Genomic DNA, 24,338 nt, shown 5'->3' with positions numbered 1-24,338 from the left:
TTCTACTCCTTTAACTCATTATCTTACTGGTAGCCATTGCTATTATTTATAGATAGGTTTGTTCATAAATATATATGTGTAGCACATATATAAGCATATATATATGTTATGAGTGTTAAGATTATTAAATTTTCAAATAGGCAATTTCTGTTTGCATGTGGGGAAAATGCAGTGTGTATAAGAGAACTATGTGTAAAGAAAGTCATTTGATTTTACTGGTAAGTGGGATCTAAATACCAAAACACATGAACAGACAAATTAAAAAATAGAAGCATACTCATAAATACAGAGAACAAAATGATAGTTGTCAGAGGGGCAGTGAATGGGAGTCTATGCAAAATGAGTGAAGGGGAGTTTGAAAATACAGGCTTTCAGTTACAGAATCAATAAGTGACAAAGATGAAAGGCACAGCATAGGGAACATAGTGGTATTGTGATGACTCTGTATGGTGACAGGTAGTAGGTACATTAGTGGTGAGCAGTGTAATGTATAGTGTTGTCAAATCACTATGCTGTATACCTCAGGTGTATCAACTATACTTCAGTAAAAACAAATGTAAATAAATCAGGGATGAAGTTACTCTACTACAAGCTTTTGGTTCCCTAATTAGCTTCCTAAGGTCAAGTATTTACTGCTTTTTTTTGGTATATTTATTTAACTGATAAATTTTTTCAGAACCTGTCTTATACCAAACACTGTTCTAGATGATTTAAGATAAATAAACAGATGAAGATAGCTTCCCCTTTGGGGGTTTTAATTTGCTGGAAGTAAAGAGACAATAAATGTAATGAATAAATTGTACAAAATGCTAGAGGTAGTAAGTGCTAAGACAAAAAAATAGGGAAAAGTTGTTCATGGTAAAGAGGTATTGGTGGTGTCAGAAGGGAAGGTGTGATTTTAAATACAGTGGTCTGAATAGGACTCAATTGAGATTTTTTTGTGCATTCTTTTAATGCACAACATTCTTAAAATTCTTTTAAGTAGCAGCATAGTTTGCTGTTGGATGTACCCCATTTATTTAGTCAGTTCTCTAGTCATTAAATCATTTGGTTTTATCTAATCCTGATATTGTACATATGTACCATGATGATCCTTGTGGTGATGTGAGCATATCTGTACATTTAATACTTTGCTTTACTTTTATTTTGATATACTCATTTTTGTGGTGTAAGATCTCTCAGTCATGTTTGTGTGGATTTTTTTTCTATTTTGGCTTTTAAGCATAGACTGTCATGTATCTAGAATTATATATAAAACTACAGTTTTTATAGTTTCATTTTTTAAATAGGTTATCTGATATTTATTTTGTTACTTTTGGGAATCTAAGTTGATTATTTCCAAATGTCTGATTGATTATTGTAGAACTAATTATTGAATACTTTTTGTGCTGTGCCTCCCATTATAATTTACATTTTATATGTGATAGAGTCATCCTCTGGAATTGATGTGTGCATAGTAGTTGAAAGATGTGTTGCTAGTTGGGTACCTGCAGGGAAAGCTTTGGGGTGGGAGTGAAGAAGAGGAAGCAGGTTTATATAATGTTTTGACTAGAGGGAAGACTTAATGTTGTTGGAGATGTCAAGTAATATCAGGGATTTTTTTGATTTTGAAGATGTAGATTTTAGTTGGCTGGCTTGAAGTTTATTTCTCTGTGCATAACGTAGAGTTATCAGTAAGTAAGACTAAATAATTGCTGAAATATATTAAAGGTAAGGAATATAACAAACCATTAAGTAGAGACTGAGGAATTTTAAAAGAATTTTAAGGAATTCCATAAGTCTGTGATTCAACTAAAGAAAAATGAAAGAGAATAGAGTTGATCATCAAGATATTAGTAAACAGAAGAAAGATGTCAAAGCTAGGAAGTTAAAACATCTGACACATATCCGTGAAATATAAAAATGTTTGAATTAATAAATTGTTTGGAAGTAAGGTACTTGATAATGGAGCTTTTCTTGTTTAAAAACAGTGACAACCAAATATAACCAATGGAGACTGGGTGGCTTTGGGAAAAAAGAAACAAAGTAATTAAATTTTTGATTATGCCGGTAATGGCTTTGTCATCTATGCAAGCACTAAGGTTGTTCAGGAAAGAAGTTGGAGTATCTTGGACTAGGTATTGGTTCTGAACCCTTGGGGGTCTGTAAAGTTAAAATGGTTTTCATAATGCCCTTGCTTCCGTTCATACTGATAGTGCACTGGGAAGTAAAACTTTTGGTATTTTGGTGTACATTAATGCAGTGGCACCAGACTGTGCTAGTAGTCATTGTATTTGTCACTGCTGTACACTGGCAGAAAAAAAAAAAAACCTGTTTCAATTAAGAATGGTAATAATGTGGCAGTAAGAATTATTTTAAGTTGCAGTCCTTGAGTATTTGTCTTTTTTAATGTTTTGTGTGGTGAAATGGAAAATATACATAATACTGTATTCCTGAGTACACACATAATAGTGTATTTCTAAGTACATTGTCTTGAGGAAAAGCAGTTGTGTGATTGACTTGAGAACAAAACTAGGTGTTGCTTTTATGGCACACTATTTTGGCTATAAAGAATGACAGGCAAAGTATGGTAATTCAGAATTCAGTATTTAACGGACATTTTCTTGAAAAAGAACAAAGTGAGCCTGCTACTTTAAGGAAAAAAACTGACAGTATTTGGTGCTTTCAAGGAAAATTTGAGCTTTAAGTAAAAATTAGAATTTTCAGAACCTTATATCTTTGAATTTGAGAACTTCCCAAATATTTAATGACTTTTCTGATGAGATTGATGGTTGTTGTTTTAGGTCCTGAAAACCCCCTCAGGTTCAATGATTTTCTAGGACTAACAGAACTCAGCAAAGCTGTTACACTTACAGTAACCATTTATTATACAAAAGGATGTGGGTTAAAATCAGCAAAGGAAAAAAGTGCATACAGCCGACTCAAGATGCAGGCTTCTAGTTTCCTCTCCCACTGGAGTCATACAGACAGTCCTTAATTCTCCACAAACAGCAGTGTGTGATAACACTGGTGAAGTATTGCCAGTCAAGAAAGTTCACCTGAGTCTTGGTGTCCAGAGTTTTTATTAAGGGTTGGCCCTGTAGGTCTGGAGCCCCCTGTGGCTGACCTTAGTTACTCCATCAGTTTGATTCTAGGGTCCCCACCATAAATCACTTTGTTATGATAAATAATCTGGTGTGGCCCAAGGTTCTTAGTAAACGAAGACACTCTTTTGGGGCAGGGTATTTCAGAGGCTTAGAGGTTATCTCCTAGGAGCCAGGCAAGGGCCAGATGTGCATAATTTGGACACCCCCCCCCCCCCCGGTGTGCTTTATGATGTTTTGATATTATAAAATGTTAAAACTTAAAAGATTGTCATAGCCCCATGAACCAGTGTTACCAAATGACTATTGCATGATGCTACAAAATACGCATGAGTAAATGATGGAGCAGTGGATCTTAATGGAGCAGAGTATGGAACGTTTAAAGGTGTGGTTAGATACTATATTCATCTAAATTTGAAGTAACTGCATTAAGTTACCAGTCTGCTTATTACCATGAATGAAAACAATAGCAGCAACTACTTAAATTCAAAACCAATGAGTATCCAAATAATGTTCTCAGTTTTATTTCTTTTTTTTTTAATTATTTATTTATTTATTTATTTATTTATTTTTTATAAACATATATTTATTTTTTCCCCAGGGGTACAGGTCTGTGAATCTCCAGGTTTACACTATTTCTTTTTTTTTTTAAGATTTTATTTATTTGACAGCGATCACAAGTAGGTGGGGGTGGGGGGGGGAGCAGGCTCCCTGCTGAGCAGAGAGCCTGATGTGGGTGGGCTCAGTCCCAGGACCCTGAGATCATGACCTGAACTGAAGGCAGAGGCTTTAACCAACTGAGCCACCCAGGCGCTCCCCAGTTTTATTTCTACTACTGCTAATATTGGTATATATAACCCACATAAACAAATTTCTGTTGGATCCTGTAGTTTTTTAAACATGTGAAAGGACCTAGAGACAAAAATCTGGCCTAGAGGTAATAAAAGGATGAGATGAACAACTAAACAGAGGGAAGGGTAGGTAGGATTGTTAGTGGGATCTCAGAACTGGAATCAGGCACTTGAATGCAATCATGAGTCTAGTCTTTTTTTTTTTTTTTCCCCCTCTTTTCTTTTTTCCTTTCTTTTTTAAGAGAGGGTAGAAAGAGAAAATCTTATGCTGTCTCCATGCCCAACGTAGAGCCTAATGTGGGGTTCCATTTCACAACCCTGAGATTATGACCTGAGCCAAAAATCAAGAGTAGAACACTTAACTGACTGAGCCATCTAGATACCCCATTACTCTGCATTTCTACCTCTGTATTTGTTTGCCCCTGTCAGCTTCATTCTTTCTTATCATAGGCTCTTCCAAGTGATGGGAAGTTTAGTGAACACACAAAACCCTCCTTTTTTTTTTTTTTTTTTTTTTTTGACTGCGTATCCTAAAGTGTGATGCTATCAGAGAAAGACTCCTGTAATTCCATGGTGAACAGAGTATTTGAAAGACAGTATGATTCTGCTTGGTTCAGGTACTCACCTTGGAATGATGAATTTTGACTAGGCCAAGTTCTTCAGAGAAAACAAAAGCTTCCTCAGAAACCATGTTGTTGAAACTGGGGACGAAAGACCTCCCAGAGAGGGCATGTGAGTGTTTTCCTTGAGTGGAATGGCTGCTGAACAGGCAACTCCCAAATCAGCATCTTTGAGTTTCAGCAAGTTGTATGGATTGCAGACATTATGGGAATTCAGAGTAAGGGTGGTTGGGGTGTCCAGGTGAGGGAACGCCATTTCATAAGTAAATACAGAATTATGTTGCAGCTCTTACTAATGGCCAATAAGCAAAAGCTTCCTTTTAGAAATTTAGTGTTTTAAAAGGAGTATGCTTTCTTCTGGGGTTTTCAGAGGACATCTCAATCTGGAATAAGTATATTTTGACCCTTGAACAACGCAGGGTTGAGCTCCACTAACATGTGGATTCTTTTCAGTAAATACAGTATAGTACTGTAAATGTCTTTTCTCTTTCCTATGATTTTCTTTCCTTTTTTTAAAGATTTTATTTATTTGACAGATATCACGAGTAGGCAGAGAGGCAGGCAGAGAGAGAGAGAGGAGGAAGCAGACTCCCTGCCAAGCAGAGAGCCCGACTCAGGACTCAATCCCAGGACCCTGAGATCATGACCTGAGCCGTAGGCAGAGGCTTAACCCACTGAGCCACCCAGGCGCCCCTTCCCTATGATTTTCTTTGTTTGTTTGTTTGTTTTTTAAGATTTTATTTGACAAACAGGAATCACAAGTAGGCAGGGAGGCAGGCAGAGAGAAAGAAGGAAGCAGGCTCCCTGCTGAGCAGAGAGCCCAATGTGGGACTGGATCCCAGGACCCTGGGATCGTGACCTGAGCCGAAGGCAGAGGCTTTAAAACCACTGAGCCACCCAGGTGCCCCCCCCCAATGATATTCTTAATAACATTTTTTTATTGTAAGAATATAATGTAGAATACATAAACATACACAGTATTTTTTAATTGGCTGTTTATGTTATCAGTAGGGTTTCCCAGTTAAAAATAGACTATTAGTAGTTAAGTATTGAGGGAATCAAAGGTTAATGCAGATTTTGTACTGTGTGCAATTGGTTTTCCTCTAACCCCTGCATTGCTTGGGGGCCAGCTGTATAGAATACTGTTTAATATCTCATGTTAAGATGCTTCGTATAGGAGAGGATTGAACAATTGCTCCTGACATTTTTGTATTTTATGTACTAGTAAATAAAAAGCAACTTGAGGGGGTGCCTGGGTGGCTCACTTGGTTAAGGGTTTGCTTTCTGCTCAGGTCCTGATGGAACCCTGTATCAGACCCCCTGCTCAGCGGGGAGTCTGCTTCTCCCTCTGCCCTTCACCCCACTCATGCTCTTTCTCTCATTCTCTCTTTTTCAAATAAATAAAATCTTTTTTTTTTTTTAAACAAGCAACCTGAGAATAACATTCTTGCTTTCCATAGTTTTTATATATTAGTAATGAAGCAGATTAAATACTTCCTAGCAGTTACGGTTATTTGTTTTGCTTAAGAAACAATGTTGATATTAAATAGAATATACCCCAGGTTAAAAACCCTCCTAATTTTAATAAACTAGTATATGTAGGTTGATCTTTTCTGTTAGTGAACATTCAGAATTTTAATCAAAAGTTTCTGTGGCTTTTTAGACAATTTATTTGTAATTCATTAAAATTTAGCAAAAATTGGGATAGTAGGTGTTCAAGTCTATCAAAGTAATACATTTTATTTATTTTTTTAAATTCATTTCTTTTGAAGATCTTTATTTACTTGTCAGAGAGCGAGAGACAGAGTGCGCACAAGCAGGCAGAGGTGCAGAGGGAGAGGGAGAAGCGGGCTCCCCGCTGAGCAAGGAGCTCAATGAGGGCCTCCATCCCAGAAGCCTGGGATCATGACCTGTTCTGGGATCATGACCTGAGCCAAAGGCAGACAGATGCTCAACCAGTGGATTCACCCAGGCATCCCCAAAGTAATAAATTTTAAACCGATGTTTTTGTGGATAGATTTCAGGGAGCCATTAATGTTTAATTTCTTTGTGGTAGAATGCCTCGAGACCAGATCTATTTATTTGAAGAGACAAGCTAGAAGGGTATAAAGTTAAAGCCAATATAAGGGATAATTACTAGCTTGTGCCATGGCTCTTCTGCTTTTAACAAATGCTTCTAAGGTATCATTGTTCTGGCCGTGGTACCTGGAAAACAGTTCTTTCTTTAAACAGTGATTATGGTCATGCTACTGAGGACCTTTTTGTTTCATAATGCACTTGAAGCAATGTAAAATATAGTTGTAGAAAAAATTTTTAAAAAGTCAATGGATAGCTTATTCTCATTTGTAGATAAGCAGTAGATAAATGTTAAGTTTGATAATGACAAACATACTTCAAAACTTAAACCTTTTTCTTTTTTGTCTTTTTCTTCTCTAAATTCTGTTACCCCCCCCCCACCCCAAGAAAGACTGGAGCCTTTTGTGGTAGGTAGCCTTTGAATGGCAGGTTGAATAGTTCATACCTCATTTGGTAACAGCCATTTGTAGACTTTTAAGTTGTTAGAGGGAAATGCTTGAGCCTGTGGTTTAGGAAGAGCCTGTTGGGAAGATGAACCTTTCCACAGTTGTGGGAAGTGTGAGAAGGAAAAGAGGGCTTGAACTAGAGTAATTGAAGAGGGAATGAACAACTGGAGAATAGTTTGTATATTGCAACTCCGGTGATGTTGGAGATGCCGCATACAAGTCGGCAGTAGTCCTATGGCTAGAGAGAGAGGAAGGAATCAGAGTTGCGAGTCTGAAGAGTCTAAGCAGGCACTTGTTAATTTAGGCCTGAGGCTTAGGAGGAAAGTCGGCTTAGCGAAGAGAACTTGGGGAATCATTCTCATGAAGTTACAGTTTGAACTGATACTAAAGTACTGGTATTTCCATGAGTAAGAATGAATAGGCAATAGAAAATTCTGAGGGGGGAGAAAAACCTCACAGTAACTGCTTTAATTTTAGGATGATATTTGGCTAAATTGCATTATCTTTCCACCTTTATTTTTTAAGTCATATAAGAAAAACACTTTGAGAAAGTGCAGAGGGGAGTGCCTAAACATAGTAGGTGCTTAAAAAATACTTGTTGAACGAATAAATGTAATTTGTCTGGATATAAGAGCTTATAGGGGAATAAATGGGCACATCGTGGAGAATTTTGAGCTGTGGTACAATGCCCCCCGCCGGCCCCGGGGTTATGGCTGGGACCAGATTAGAGAATAGAACTTAGAATATCTTGAACTTTTAAAATGTTCTGCGAGATAGATTTCTGAGGAAGTGAAAGAACCTCATCAAGTAATGTAAGTTTCTAGTCTAATTTCAAAGCATATATTCTTTACTTCTTTTTGCTAAGAAGTTGATGTGTAAGGAGTATTTTGAGTAAGTTGATGCGTAAGGAGTATTTTTATATCTGTCTGTAAACTTTTTTTTGCCTGTACTTTTTCCTTTGCCTGATGACATCTTTCGCACTTTCTCAGTCCCTTTCTTTCTGTGAATCAGTTGCTACTCCCCTTGAAGTTTCCATTTAGCCATCACTTTTTTTTTTTTTTTTTTTAAGGAAGTTTATTCTAAAATCCTAAGACTGATGTTTTTCTTTACGCTCCCACATTCTGGAGCTAGATTGCACTTTACTGGACTAGATTGCAATTGTCTGTTTGGTCTGTATTCTTCACTAGATCATAAAATTCTGTGTCACAATGGTGTTCATTGGTGTTAACTTTTTTTCTATCCTGTAGCACGATACTTGGCCATTGTTTGTTGGAGATAGCTAAATAAAAGGCAATTTTAGGCTAAAGTGTGCTTTTAACCTACAGATTCAGTGTTTTAAACATCTGTCTTAAAATACAGGTTAAGAAATGTTTTCGGTGCAGTAGGTAGCCACTAACTGACCATTATCTCCAAAGTTTTAGAATGAGCATTGTGAAATTAAACAGTGTTTCTTTTTTCATAAAGGATTGCTTCAAGGTGGTTTACAACTATGTTGCAGCAAGATGGCCACAAGTCATTTCCTCCTGTTGTTTTTCATGAGCTCAGTTAGTGTTATGACATTCTAATTGTTGAGGTTCTAAGAAAAACTCAACCATAAGAATTGGGAGTTTTTGAGGAATTAAATTACACAAAAGTGATTGACCATGGAGGTAGGAATTTGTTAGCCTCCTGCTAGTAGGTACTATGCTTTTTCTTTCTTTTCTTCCTCCTTTCTTTTCCTCATTTTTCCTTCTGCCCCTTTTTAAAAAAAATTTTGAACATATTTGATTAGTGCATAACATTTTTGGAGAGGGTGTGGCTTTTACTACTCTTCCCTATCTGTTATCTAGGGTAAAGGGAGTTAAGGGTAATAAGAACGAGGCTATCTTAGTCGAGTGCATTTTAGTATAAACTTTTGCCTGTGTAAGCATTGTGCTGGTTCCCATCTTTCCTGTATTAGTCTTTCAGCAGACTGAATTTTTGGTGGGTAGGTCACATAGCAGTGCTTTTCTTAAGAAATACTCTCAGGGTTAAAACCTCTTTTGGACTCTGTAAATATGCACTTGGAACAAAAGGAAATAGAATTTCTACTCTTGGTTTGAGTTACTTTGATCTGAGATATATAACTAAACACACACAATATTTTCCTGAACACATAAATATACTCAAGATACCTAACACATACACATAAGCATTACATATACCTACCATTTACATAAGCAGTTTTTCTTCAGGTTTAAGTGGTTTAGTTGGTCTAGGGTAGAGGATGTTTGAGGAGTCTTACAGGGGTACACTAGCTTATTAGTCTAGTGGTTGTTCGAATGAATTTACTAGTGACCAAATTTTAATCTCTCTGCATTCACTTTTCTTAACCATCAGCTCAGACTGGGTGACTGTAAGAACTCTGTTGAAAGGAAATATGGGGGCTTTAAGGGATGTATGTTAGTTTTAGCAAATCTTTTGTGTCTGTCATACCATCTTGAAATAACCAGTTCAATTTCAGAAAGGACAAACATGTATAAGTAAATCTGATTAGCATCTTGGAGAATTACAAAAACACTTTAAGAGTTTGTAGTATGAACAGACACAGAATCCCAGGTGATTTAGGTGTCAGAAGAGATTTCTTGGCAAGTGGATATCTGCATATACATTTCTCTGTAAGAACTCTGGTGCCTGTCAGTGACTTAATTAAGAGGAAGAGTATAGTGGAAAGTAAAAGTGAACTGGGAACTTCAATTTAGTTTCCTTTTTTTATAAAAGGAAGTATGTTGATGGTGACACTTTTAATTGTTTTCTACTGTAGTAGACAGTTTCCATTTAGGAATGTCAGGTTAGTTTTAAGTAATTGTATAGTTTGAATGAAGTGTCTGTCTATATTCACCGCCAGCTGGTTTTCTCATTACACAGATTTCTGTATTATTTTTCCTGTCAGGAGAGACAAACTAAAGAGCACAAAAGCGTCTATGAGACCCCTCAAAAGTCTTTTACCAATATACAATATGAGGTTATAAATATAAACAATTCATGTTATTTCAAGTTTAAAAGTAAAAAGATTTCTGCAATTTGTCCAACTTGTCTCTTTTATTGTTGACTTTTTAAATATATAACATCATTTTGGATGGGATGATACCTTAGATAAACTGATTATGTAGTTTCTAGTGAGATCAAGGGACTCTGTATCTGCCTGTAAGTTTTCTCAACTTGAAGAAACAAAACAAAGAACATTGTGGGGGGGCGGGGAGGGAAGCGAGGAAAACTGAGAAACAGAATGTTAGCTATGGAGAACAAACTGATGATTGCCAGAGGTGAGGTGGGCCAGGGGATGAGTGGGGTGGGTGAAATAGGTGATGGGGATTAAGGAGTTCCCTAGTGATGAGCACCAGGTGATGTATGAAGTATTGAATTACGATATTGTATACCTGAAACTAATATTACACTGTATGTAAGTAACTGGAATTTAAATGAAAGCTGGGGGGAAATTAAAAAAAAAACTGGGGGAAAAATTACGAGACTTGCTTAGAAAAATACATTTTACTTATTAAATTTCCTATTTTCTTTTCCCTACCTCCTTAAAAGAAAAAGACAGGGGTACTTTACTTTTAAATAGGAGAACATTAGATAGTTAATTATTAAAGTGCTATATTTGCAACATTCAAGTCACAGTATCTCAAATGCATACTTTCTTCGTCATTCTTCCAAAGAGTATATCCACTGGAGAAAGAATGGGGCTCTCAGAGAGTTTTCTTCTGGAGTTGCCAGGAGAAATGGAAGAATTTCTAGTGTGTGAATACGATGGCATGGCCAGTCCCACTTAATATGTATGATCTGTAATGTTCAGAAGAATTTTGGGAAAAGAACTTTTCTCTTAAAAACAAGGATTTCGGGGCACCTGGTGGCTCAGCGGGTTGAGCCTCTGCCTTTGGCTCAGGTCATGATCTCAGGGTTCCTGGGATCGAGCTCCGCATAGGGCTCTCTGCTCAGCAGGGACCCTGCTTCCCCCACCCTCTCTCTGTCTGCCTACTCTGTGATCTCTTTCTGTGTGTCTGTCAAAGAAATAAATAAAATCTTAAAAAACAAAAACAAAAACAAGGATTTCACAGATACAAAGATTGGTTTCTAGGGTTGTCTTTCCAAAGTTTGCTGGAAGGTGAAACAAGACTGGGAAATGGAAGATCATTGGAGCTTAGGTGATCTACAAATTAATCATCCATTAGGCCACAGTCATAAAATTTGGGATTTTCATTGATGAAATTGCATTAATCTGTCCTGTAGTCTTTCATATGTGTATATAAGTTTATATGTATTATTTAATCTAATAATAATATCAAGCCAGCTTCTATGAGGTAGATACTTGTCATTATATGCCTTTAATAGAGGAGAAAACTGAGGCTCAGAAATTAAGTCATTGCCCCCATTTGTACAGCGAGGTGGCAGAGCTATAATTCAAACAGAAGCAGGTTGCCTCCAGTTAAATAGAATCTGTAAGTACTTAATCATTATGCAATTATAGCCTATGTAGTAGTTTTTCATTTTTATATTTTTCTTTGAAGGAGTTTAGGACAATATGTAATTTATTCTGATGTGATGATGGTAAGGTAACAAAATGTAGAGGCTTGACCAGAGTCGTGCAGGTTTCTTGTTAAGTCTTCATCTTACCAGTTGGTTGAGCCTCTTCTGAAGATGTTTGGGAGTTGTGAATGTAGCCATCCTTCTTTGAGCTCTGACAATCTCCGTTATTTTCATATATTTTTTAGACCTGGCTAGCAGTCCTCAAAGATCAGAACTTGTTTATTACTGACATTGAAGAAGATTTTTTTTTTTTTAACATTGGTAGGGAGTTTGAACTAGACTTCTAAAGTTTTTTCCAGCATTATACTTTATGATTTGACACTTCTTCCTTCATTCAATAAATGCTTTTAAGGTTAATACTACTATGTGCCAGGTACATCCTGAGAAGTTAAAATTGCCGTAAATGTAATAAGCAGAGTAACAAATTTACTTTAGGTAATGCTGACCATAGATATTTGGTAGTCTCATGTTGCACTCAGAATATCCTCATACCCCAATGCAATACCAGTTATTCTGTGTTCCTTAGAGGTATTCTAGATTCAGTTGCATTTCTTCTTGTTGTTGTTTTTTAAATTAGTTGAAAACTGTCACCAGCAAAACTACTCTTAACGAGATATAATAAGACTTTGATTGTAAAGATTGTCAGGAAACAGTGGGAATGATTAGATTTTTTTCATTTCCTTGTTCTGTTGCTACTGTACTATGTGTACAAAGTGTAGCATTTTTGTTAAATGAATCTTAAACTGGTATCCACTAGGGGCACATCTACTGTAGGTGAGTTCACATCTTTGGTATGAGGGTATGTTTTGAGAAGCCATATTCCACATTATTTTTTTAATATAAAATGAATTTTATTACAAATTTCAGAAAGTTAAAGTAGTATTTTTTTTTTTTTTTGGCCCCTGGAGTTAAATATAATCTGTAATGATTCTCAGTGACAAATTGGCAGCTTAAGTATTCTGAATTTCCTTGTAGATGAAATTTTAGGTTTATCAAAAAGTTCATGGGTTAAAAAAGGGTTGAGGGACATTGTTTTAAAAACCCAAGGACTAGTGCTCAGTAGATATAGGGTGTAGGTTCTATAAACCTGTGAAGTACTTTAACCAAATCATATCACATTGGAATTGTGATCTACTTATAAAATACTCATTCTGGCTGTATATCATGATGCTATGTGCATTTATAATAAAATTATTATTTTGCCAAGCATGTTGCTGATATTTTTTATTTCCACGTTTTTAAATGGAGTAAAGAATTGCATATTATAACATCTTACTTGAAGTGCTTTTCATGCTTTAATAATGTATTCAAAATAGCTATACAGATACATTAAAAATATTCTTGTTAGTATGATTCACCTTAATTTCAAATTAACAGTAAAGATAATTCAGGAAAGTCTGAGTTTTGATTAAGACAATTCAGTTTTTTTGTTTGTTTTGTTTTGTTTTTGGTAGAACAACCAGTGACTTTTAACAGTGGAATTCTAACATTTAGAGGATCTGACTCAACTATATCTGTGCTCATCCAGTCTATTACTGGATAACTTAAAGTCAGTTTATAATCATAATAAATAATTGACTTTTTTTTTTTTTTTTACTGTAGTTGACATACAGTGTTACATTAGTTTAGGTATACAGCACGGTGATTTGACAGATTTATACAGTATGCTGCACCACAAGTGTATCTACCATCTGTCACCATAGATTTCTAGTACAATATCATTGACTGTATTAATTATGCTGTGCTTTTTGTTTCCATGTCTTACTCATTTCATAACTGGAAGCTTGTATCTCCCACTCCCCTTCACCTGTTTTGCCTATCACTGACCCGCCTCACCTCTTTGGCAGTCTTGGTTCTCTGTATTTACAGGTCTGATTCTCTGTTTTGTTTTGTTTTTTGTTTTTTTTTTAACTTAATTAAAAAATAAAAATAAAATATGAATTGACATGTTTGCATCGTTGTTTGAAGCTTAATAAGCTTTTGACATAAAGGGAATTACTAGTATTCAAGAAGCAAAGTTTGTTTAAAATCTGTCTTAGGGGCGCCTCTGTGGCTGTCCTCAAGCAGATATCTGCCTTCAGCTCCGGTCATGATCCCAGAGTCCTGGGATCAAGCCCGGAATCTCATTAGGCTCCCTGCTGAGTGGGAAGCCTGCTTCTCCCTCTCCCACTCTTGTGTTCCCTCTCTTGTTGTGTTTCTCTGTCAAATAAATAAATAAATAAAATCTTTAAAAAAAAAAAAATAAAGTCTGTCTTAAACTGAATACCTGTGTTAAAGCCAGAATCATACAGAAATACAGAGCTAAAAACTAAAAAATCACAAATACTTCTTTTATATATCAGTAAAAGTTTTTAGTCAAGTATTTTTTATAAATGAGTAATTGTGTAACACCTCATGGCCTTTTATGTCATCTCATGGTGGGTTCACAAGATGGAGATTAAATGAAATTTTTGAATTTGACATTTGGATAAAACAGCAGAAATTTAGCAGATAGAAAGTACATAAAAATAGGAGTTTTGCTTATAATTGTTTTTAATTTTTGTCTCTTCACTGTGTAAATCTGCTCTGTGGCATAGCTTCATTGCTTTAGGTAATAAGTAATGTACCAATTTTGTATTCTAAGGACATGTTCCATGTATTTTCACAACTAAGTAAATCTAAATTTTTTTAAATGGTGACTTATTAAATCTCTATTTTTATTATTTTTAATTAAAGATTTTGCTTACTTATTTGAGACAGTGAACATGAGCCGGGGGGAGATTGGCAGAGGGAAAGAGAGAAGCAGATTCTGCACTGAGCAGGGAACACAATATAGGGCTCCATACCCTGACCCTGAGATCATGACCTGCGCTGAAGGGAGACACTTAACCTACTGAGCCACCTTGGTGCCCCTCTAAGTAAACTTTGTCCTGATCATATATGCTTCAATTTTACCTCATCAAAGAACTTTTAATCATCATAAGTCTAAACTTTTACTTTCACATTTAAGAGAAAACAGTTCTTGAAAGTTAAATTTACTTGTCAGTAGCCTTAACTATAATGTTTGGACTGAAATTAGAATTTTAGAAGAATGCAGTGTTGATTGTTCTTTGCCTTTTTCCTCTAATACTAACAGCTTATATTTAGGTTTTTCCTATTAAATTAAGATGAAGCTTTGTGATTAAGTTTTTCATTATTTCATTTCAGTCTTATGCATAGACTTCAAATAAGTGAAAATTCTTTTGATAACTTACCTTTTTTTTAAAATAAACTAATGAGTCAAGAATAGTTAGCTTTCCTTACAGCAAGCTTAAAAAAATAGGAAATTTATAAAAATAGTCGCAAGACTGTAATAGTTTTGACTATTGACTTATGGCTAGATGTTAATGTATCAATGCAATATGAATGTTTTATTGTTTTTCTGTGAGTGTTTCAAGAAAGACTATGAGTATCAAGGATGAGTTGGAATGACTAACATATTGAAGGTGTAAAAATATTTCATAACAATTACTTTGTAGAACTATTACCATGGTCATGTGAAAGTTCCAGTATGTTTCTAATTATGCTTGTTTATATTAATCCATGAGTCTTTTATAGGCATTAATTGGTAGCATGGATGATGCTAGAATTAAAACCAGTCATTTAAGCAGATTATTTGGTATTGTGGTAGGTAGAACATATTTAAAGTGAGAGTAAGAAAGTTAAAGGGGCAAAGATATTACTTATTTCCACATGTTTGTTAAATAAATTTGAAGAATTAAGATCAGATATGTGGTTATGGAGTAAATAATCTTAAGACCAAATGGAATAATCAGCTTCATGTTGAAATAGGAAATTAGAACACTAGTCTTTTGAAAGTGTCATTCTATTTTCCTGTTCTAGGGCACAGATACTGAAATGGAATAAAGTTTTATTTTCTTATAGGTATCATTTACCTTGCTTGTTATGTCAAGTGATATACTTAGGATCTTAAGCATAGAGAGAGGTAGTAATTGTTTCCATTTGTCCATCATATTCTTTTCTAAATAAAGATTTGATTGTAATAAATGCTTATATCTTGACCAGGTACACAATCCTGGAGGTAGAAGATGAACAGAAATGGAAGAGGTTTATATGTGAGATGATTAGCCCTGAGTTTATAGAAAAAATTAAAAACTGAGTAAATGATTTTTTTTTTTGAGTCTGAGAAGTTAAAAACAATCGAGTTAAAATTGGAATAATCTACTAAGAGTAAAAGGTAAATGTGTAAATTATACTTAGGTATTTGAAACCTCTAGTAGTAAGTTTTTCAACTACCACTATTAATTTTATAGTTGCTGTTTGTATTTTATTTTATTATTATTATTTTTTTTAGATTTTATTTATTTATTTGACAGACAGAGATCACAGGTAGGCAGACAGGCAGGCAGAGAGAGGAAGTGAAGCAAGCTCCCTGCTGAGCAGAGAGCCCGATGTGATGCGGGGCTCCACCCCAGGACCCTGGGATCATGACCTGAGCCAAAGGCAGAGGCTTTAACCCACTGAGCTACCCAGGCGCCCCAGCTGTTTGTATTTTAATCACAACTCTTTTTTTCCCTTAGGTGGTATCATGGAAAACTTGATAGAACTATAGCCGAAGAACGCCTAAGGCAGGCAGGGAAGTCTGGCAGTTACCTTATAAGAGAGAGTGATCGGAGGCCAGGGTCCTTTGTACTTTCATTTCTTAGCCAGACAAATGTTGTCAACCATTTTAGGTAAGTCTTTATTTCTAATATGAGGCTAAATAATATAGTGATTTTGCTATAGTGTTCTTAAATATGCCTGCTTTAATAAGGATGAATGTTTCATTGATATTTAAATGATGGGGAAAGTGATTTGTTTTCAATTATGTGATTTAATCAGAAGATTATAGAGTAGATATTATTGAATGATTGCTTTTTTGTTTAAAAACAATATTGGGCACTACTGTGCTAATCTCTAATGTAATTACCACTTTTAAAGTATAAAGAATTATGAAGAAACTTTGAGTGGTAAAGCAGAAATAAAGGAAATGTGTATTTTTAGACTACAGAATAACAAAATATGGGAAACAAAGAGTCAAGATGTGTGCCCTCTAACTCATTTTGCTTCACTGTTCTGAAATTCTTTGCAAACATTCATGTCAAAGGTATGTAGATTTTCAAGTACAGATGCCAAAGTCTGTATGCATATACATACCTATATTATTGTCTTCTATTTCATTTTTATGGGAGACATTGAAAAAAAAATCATATATTGCCTATCATGGTAACTGATAAATGTTTATATGCCATTGACTTTCAGATTTTAAGTTGTAAGAGCACTTTATACCGCACATAGAATATGAAATTATTATAATACTCTAAATATTTTGAGATCTGTAAGCTACTTTTAGCCAGAGAAACTTATTAAAATTGCTGTTTAGTCTTAAATATGAAAAGTGAGAAGAGGTATCTGAAGATAGATTTATAAATATTGCAGTGAATTATGTAATGGGGTTTGTAAGTCAGATATGTATTTCATATCTATCACATGTATGCATATGTATTTTTAGAAGAAGTAACCTTAGGTAAATTTGTATTGGCAGGTATTAGTAAGTGGTATTTTAATATTAGGATATAGTTTAAGGAAGAGTATGACAATTAGGGATGTATAATTTCTTCAGAAATTGGTCTTTAAAATTGGCTCTGAAGGTTTTTGTTATACTGTATTTTTTTCCTGTACAAATAGGATTATTGCTATGTGTGGAGATTACTACATTGGTGGAAGACGTTTTTCTTCACTGTCAGACTTAATAGGTTATTACAGTCATGTTTCCTGTTTGCTTAAAGGAGAAAAATTGCTTTATCCAGTTGCACCACCAGAGGCAAGTAAAACTTAAATACAGTATTTTTCAAAAATTCAGTATTTTTCAAAAATTTATAATTTCACTTTACTAATGAGGTTAGCTCTTGTTCAGTTTCTTATGGTATTTATTAAAATTTAAGAAATATGTGTTGTTTAAATTTTAATTCTGGTTGTACTGTCAGCAAAACTGATATCCTTTTCAAAAAAAGAAAATTTTTCCGTAAGTTTGTATTTAAGTTGCTAGATTTTTTTTTTTTAATTAATACTGTGTGGTGATAGCTTAACAAATGTTTTTAAGTGAATGAGCAGTAATGACTGATAACATAGTGCTAATCCTGCAGATGCTGCAAGATTCTGAAACGCCTTTTAAATCATCAGAGAAAAGTTAATTTATATGTTCCATGTAGTTCATTTAAAATTAAATGGCTACTCATATTACTTGATAAAATCATTGGTTATACAGTTAAAAGAATTTCTATTAAAAAAAAAACAGAAATAAGACAAGTATTTCTAGGCTTTGAGTATTTAGAACCTTACTAAACACAATTTGAATGATCCTGTGTTCATAATGTAGATTTTTGTTATTTTAAACTTTATGTGGATATACCTAATTTGACTTTGACATAAAAAGGTTATTTATCTTTTATAAATCTTTTTTTTCTTATTCCTAGCCAGTAGAAGATAGAAGGCGTGTTCGAGCCATTCTACCTTACACAAAGGTTCCAGACACTGATGAAATAAGGTATTTTAGATTGTATTCTCATTTATAGGCATTTGAAATAGGCATTTGACAGACTTTGAAAATTTAACTACTCTTGGGCTGGGAAGGTCTTGAACTTTGAGGAAATAACATGTAGCAGGCTAGCAAGTACCTTTAGTATTGAGTTCATCATTCCTGTACTCCTGTGTTTGGCTTGTTCAGAATATGGATTTGGATCAGAGTGGCCACAGTGAAGATGACAGGTGAAATAAATTCAGATTTTATTAGACTGTCTTTGACAACGTAAGGATAATTGTTATATTCTGTACTCTAATTTATATTACTCCATGGCATTTATGTCTCAACTGTAATTTGTACATAAATGATGACTAAACTTCTATTTTACATGATGAGTGAATGTTTAAGTGTGGCATAGAACTACAGAACATGATTATTTAAAAATTATTTTTATATTTTCTGACTTATATATAACTTATTATTTTAAAGATTTTATTTATTTATTTGAGAGAGAGAGATCACAACTAGGCAGAGAAAGAGGGGAAGGCAGACTATCTGCTGAGCAGAGAGCCCGATGCAGGGTTCCATCGCAGGACCCTGGGATCATGACCTGAGCCGAAGGCAGAGGCTTTAACCCACTGAGCCACTGAGTTGCCCCAACTTATTTTTATTATTTTCGTATAATCTGATGTTTGATAATTAGCAAATGATCAGTGTCTTTCTATAAGCTACTTTGCAATAGAAAGTTTATTACTGGTAAAATGTTTACTGATTCTGGTATACAGCTTCTCACTGAAATCAGCAGCAGCATTTAAAAACAGTAACCTTAGGAGGTACTGCAGTTTCTGGAAATGTGGTATTTTAAAAAATAAAGATTCAAATATCTGGAATCTCAGAATAAGGATTCTATTTTTATATGATTGTCCATAAAATAACAGCTTCTCATTTAGTTTTTATTGGCATACCTTTATTTGTGATCTAAGCAGGAAAAGCCAGTGAAAGAAAGGGAAGGAATGAATTGTATACAATAAAGAACAACAGTGGTGAACTACCAATTCAGGAATTTTGAATAACTTGTAAATTCCCAGTGTATCCTCTAGGACAGCAGTGCTCAAAGTTTGATCCATGTAACTTTGGGGATCCTTCAGATCCATTTAGAGAATTCAAGAGAGCAGAGCTGTTTTCTTGATAAGACTAAGATAAAATTTGCCCTTTTCACTGTGACATTTACACTGATGGTACAAAAGCAACAAGCAGTGAAAGTATTAGTGTCTTAGCACAAATCAAGGCAGTGGTAGCAAAGTGTACTGTTCTTCATGCCACACACTTGGAAGTAAACAATACAAAAGTTTCCCCTCAAATTTCTTGATGAGACCGTAAAAGGTATTTTTCTAAATCTCAATCATTTTAGTATTCTGTGTGGTGAATATCTTTTTAATCTTCTGGGAGATGAAGAAAACTGGTGCCTTTTTAATATTCTGTGTGATGAAATGGGAAACATGCACAAAATGTCTTGGCTGAGCACCACAGGTCCTTGTCTTGAGGAGAGTAGTTGAGTTGAGAGCCGAGCTAGCTTCTGCTTCTGTGTATACCATTTGTGCTTAAGACTCACAGGCAAACTATCCAACAATGGTTGTTCAGACCAGAGTATTTGACCTTTCTTTCTTTCTTTCTTTCTTTCTTTCTTTCTTTCTTTCTTTATTTATTTATTTTATTTTTTTTTTTAAAGGAGTGAGTTTGTTACTTCAGGGGAAGTAAGTGAGTGCCACTATTTGTTGCCAGTCACAAAATTTGAGCTTGCGAGCAAAAATGAAAATTTTGGAAACTGCTGTCAGGAGTTTGACAGTTTCCCACATAGTCCCTGATTTTTCTGATGAGATTGGTGGTGATATTAAAGAATGTGACATTTTGATTGTGTAAAATGGACCTACATCTGGGTGATCTGCATAGCTCAGTGAACCAGTATCTTCTAAATGATTGATGCATGCTGTTAAAGAATTATGCCTGGGTAAAGGTCCATTCAAAGTGCAAAATGGACAAATAGATATTACTGAAATGGGGTACAGAAAGCTCATTGATACAGTTTTTGATTCCTTAATACAACTAACCTTCAAGTACCAATTGTTGAGTTTTTCATAGCATATCTATAATTATCTGAGAGCCTATTAAAATACACATTCCTTTCACAGCTACAAATTTTTGTGAAGTCAGATTTTTCTTCATATACTTCAAACAAAAAAAAAACCTGAAACAACAGATTGAATGTAGAAACAAAAGAATCTGTTTACAGTTAAGCCAGATGTTGAGATTTGCAAAAATGTAAAACAACATTCTAACAAAACATGTAAAAAATAATAATTTTTCATATTCTTTATGTTACCGTGTGATGGGTATATTATTTTAAAAAACATTTATATTTTAAATTCCAATATGGTAAATATTAATAGATATTAACTCATATAAATAAAGGTTTTTTAGGGTATCAGTTTTTAAATATAAAAAGGAGTCCTGAGAGACCTTCAGAACTGACTACTACTGGTTTAGGAAGATGAAAATTTAAACAAGTATAGGAATATATAAGTTTTAATTTGATCATATAAATATATGTGAATGTATGAGTCCTTAAAAATTTGTATGTATCTGTGAAGTTTTTGTTTTGTTTTGTTTTGTTTTGTTTTAGGTAAAAACATCTGAAGATTAATGAGACTTAATAAGGCATTTTAACTTTTTTTTGGGAAAAATGCAAAATAAAGAATGTTATGATTATATTGTTATAACCTTTTTATTTTAAATGTTTTTCGTTTTGCATCACATATTTAATGTTCTAGTAACAACATAAGTCAAATTTGAAAACATTCTCTTATGATGGTTTTTGATCAAGAAATGAAGCTATATTTCTATATTTTTGTCCATATATATTCTTCTTTTACTCATAATTATTTTTATTTTTTTATTTTATTTTTTTTTCATAATTATTTTTTTAATGTTTATTTAGGAGAGTGGTTCTAGAAAGGAGTAGTTTATTTTGTTAAGTAGTAATGTCCTGCCAGTCAGCTAATGAAATAGTAGTCACTGTTAACAAGGGTTGTAGAGCCAAGATAAAATGCGGTATTATGTCCTCATCCAAATAGAAATCATCTGAAGTGTTGTGTGTAAGTTTTTAGTCTTGAACCTTTCCAGGAAACAGTGAAGCTTGAGATACATTCTGGTGGAAAACAGTTTTCAGAAGTATGAGAAGAGATTACTTAATGGAACTTTGGTTTGTGAAATTTAGACTGAGGAAACTTTTTTAAAAAATATGCAATGTGAATATAGATAGAGGGTTAATAGTAGCAGCCAGTCAATCTTGGAACTTTGAACGCTAGGAGGCATTCATTCAGGCCTAAAATGAAGCGTTCAGCGAATTACTGATGTTGAAAAATGGCATCAGTATAAAACTTACTCCTCCTGCAATTCTGTGGAGGTTGAAAACGTATAGGTTCCAAGGAAAAGAAACTAGTTTGTGTATGCATCTCTCTACTCAGAAATTGTTAACAAAAAAAAGCATGCATGCATTCTATCTTTTGATACCACTTTCAGAGAAAGAATGCTTGCTATGTTATATCATGGATGTGTTAAGTGAATTAAATAAACATTAATGATTTTTATGAGAAAAGTGTTAATTCTCATAAACATCTGAAAAGTCTAATTGTGCTTAAAGTTTTTCTAAAATAGCTGTATCTTGTGTAAATGTAATGAGCGAATTATATTATGATTTTATATCTAACATACATCAAAAAGAGTAATTACATGGAAACTTAAATTTTTAAATTCAGTTTTCTTGGAGTTATAGCCTAAAGCCTATAATACATATATAATTACTGTTTACACAAATTTTAATTTGAATTTAAGCGTAATCCAATAATGTAGATAGTGCAGATACCATTATTAAATCCATTTTACAATGTGAGGGAATAAGATTCAGATTGTTAAGTGTCTTCAGAGCTTTATATTTAGGTGATGCCAAAAAACAGGACAAAAATCCAGGGTATTTGACTTTAATTTCTTGCATTCCCAATATCATATTATCTCTGTAGTATGGCACGTGATTACTCAAATTTCCATGTTTAAAATTTTAATTCAGTTTTAATAACTTCATAATTGCTATTTTCAGTTTCCTAAAAGGAGATATGTTTATTGTTCATAATGAATTAGAAGATGGATGGATGTGGGTTACAAATCTACGAACAGATGAACAGGGTCTTATTGTTGAAGACCTAGTGGAAGAGGTGGTAAGTTTTGTTCTTCTCCTATCACTCTCAATTTTAAATATTCTGTACATTTCTGGAACTTATCCGTAATCAGGGGAAATTAGTAATGAAACTTTTTAAAATTAAAAATGTCAATTCCCTAGAACAAAGAATTTCTCATTAAAGTGTATTTACTGTAGTAAAGGTTATTTATTTGTAAAGAGGATAACTAAGCCAGCATGTTTGAATCTTTAACTGTTAATTTTCTAGTTTTTATGAGTTTCTAAGAATTAAAAAAAATTACCATTTGTGCCTATTTGTATCTCCTTTTGTCTTCTTAGTGGTTTTCCTCAGAAATGAGGCTATGAAAAAATGATCACGGAATCTGAATCAAATAGGGTTGCACATGTTTGCTTTCAGAATCTTTATCTCCCAAATATATGTATAATTTTCTAGTAACCTTAGCAAAACTTAGTTTTTACTACCTTTCTACATTTCCAGTATTCCCATTTTTATTGTCGCCACGTAATACAACATCAGTAGTCTTGTCACACAGTGTTGATAATTGTTGTGTTTTTTGATAGCAGGTCGCTTTCAAGTAGCATTTGTATTTCAGACGTATCAGTATCACTGAATCTTTTTTTTTAAGTATCACTGAATCTTATCAAACATACTACAGTTTTGGAGTTCATCCTTTTTGGATTTGGATTTGTTTAGTGTGATGGAATGGTTTCTTTATATCTTTCACAACCCTCAGAGCTACTGTTTTAAAATATGTCATGAACTTGATAATATTCTGAAACCTATACTTTGATTATTTTCCAGGAAGATTGCAGGGAGAACATTTTTCTTCGTTATTAATTCTCTTGATTAATAGATCTTGATATGTAGAAGTAAAACATAACTGAGGAAAAGTGGAGGGCAGTTGAGGAAATAGTACGATACATTGCATACAAATAATTACTTAGTGGAAGAGCTGGGATTGGAACTCCTAATTCCTAGGTTAGTATTTGGTAATTTACAGTAGGGAGAGATATTTTTTTCAATGTAGGCCAGAAGTGTTCAAACAGAAGAATCTTACTGTGTTGGTTTTACTACAAAATTTCTTAGTTAAAACTTTTTTATGTTGGATTTTTTTTCTCCTGCTGTAATACCCCTATCCCTATTTTTCTGATTATTTAAAGAATTTAGAGTATAGTTTAACTTTCTCCAGCTCTTGGGATTCTGGATCAAATTTAATAAGATAAACCTTAAGAAGAATAAGTTAAAAGTTATCCAATGAGTACAGGGGGAAAAAGGCCCAATTTAACATAAAGATACATAACATAAATAAAAGGAAAAAAAATAAAAGAACAAATTAACGAGTAAGTATGAATGAACAATGTTCTGCTAAAAAGGGCTGCTAAAAAGGAATATAGTCAAACTTTGAATTAATAGATAATTCCAAGTTAGAATTAATGAACAATTTTTACTGTAATACTTAAAATAAGTTTTCATAATGGTCTCCATTGGACCCTAGTGATTCCTTGTAGCTTGAAAAGCCATTTGCAGATTGTCTAGATTTCAGACATTAGGTTGGTGGTTGGATTTAAGGATTTTCCCACTCTGAAATTCTAATTACTGTTCTTCAAGTACATGTCTACTTTTATGCTTTAAATCTAGAATGTAAGCTTTGTGAGGATTTTTGTCTCTGATTCAGTGGTGTATCCCCATAGTATAGAATAGTGTGTCTGGCATTAGTATGCATTCAGCAAGTATTTGTTGAATGAATTTCTTTATGCCTCACTTTTCCTGACACTCCTGCCCTGCTAGACTACTACCACGTAAAATTTGATTCATCTTTTTATCTCAGAGGCTTCCTAGTTTTCACAGAGGATTTATGCCTTTCTTAGGCTAAATTGTTTCCTCTTGTGTTTCTATAGCACCTTGTTAATCTTTATTTTA

General features: G+C 34.0%; 1 protein-coding gene across 2 annotated transcripts in view; it reads left to right on the top strand.

Annotated features, from left to right (window-relative positions):
• RASA1 (RAS p21 protein activator 1) overlaps nt 1–24,338 on the top strand; it is a 112,939-nt gene that overhangs the window by 39,597 nt on the left and 49,004 nt on the right. For both annotated transcript variants that reach the window (XM_032847000.1, XM_032846991.1), the window contains exons 2-5: nt 16,184–16,336; nt 17,331–17,466; nt 18,119–18,189; nt 22,319–22,436. In XM_032847000.1, coding sequence (XP_032702891.1) covers nt 16,184–16,336; nt 17,331–17,466; nt 18,119–18,189; nt 22,319–22,436 — 478 coding nt within the window. The remainder of the gene's footprint in view (nt 1–16,183; nt 16,337–17,330; nt 17,467–18,118; nt 18,190–22,318; nt 22,437–24,338) is intronic.

The sequence above is a fragment of the Lontra canadensis genome, unplaced genomic scaffold, assembly GCF_010015895.1.
Source record: "Lontra canadensis isolate GAN:19392208 unplaced genomic scaffold, GSC_riverotter_1.0 scaffold4, whole genome shotgun sequence".
Classification (NCBI taxonomy): Eukaryota; Metazoa; Chordata; class Mammalia; order Carnivora; family Mustelidae; genus Lontra; species Lontra canadensis.
This window is presented reverse-complemented; position numbering and strand designations above follow the sequence as displayed.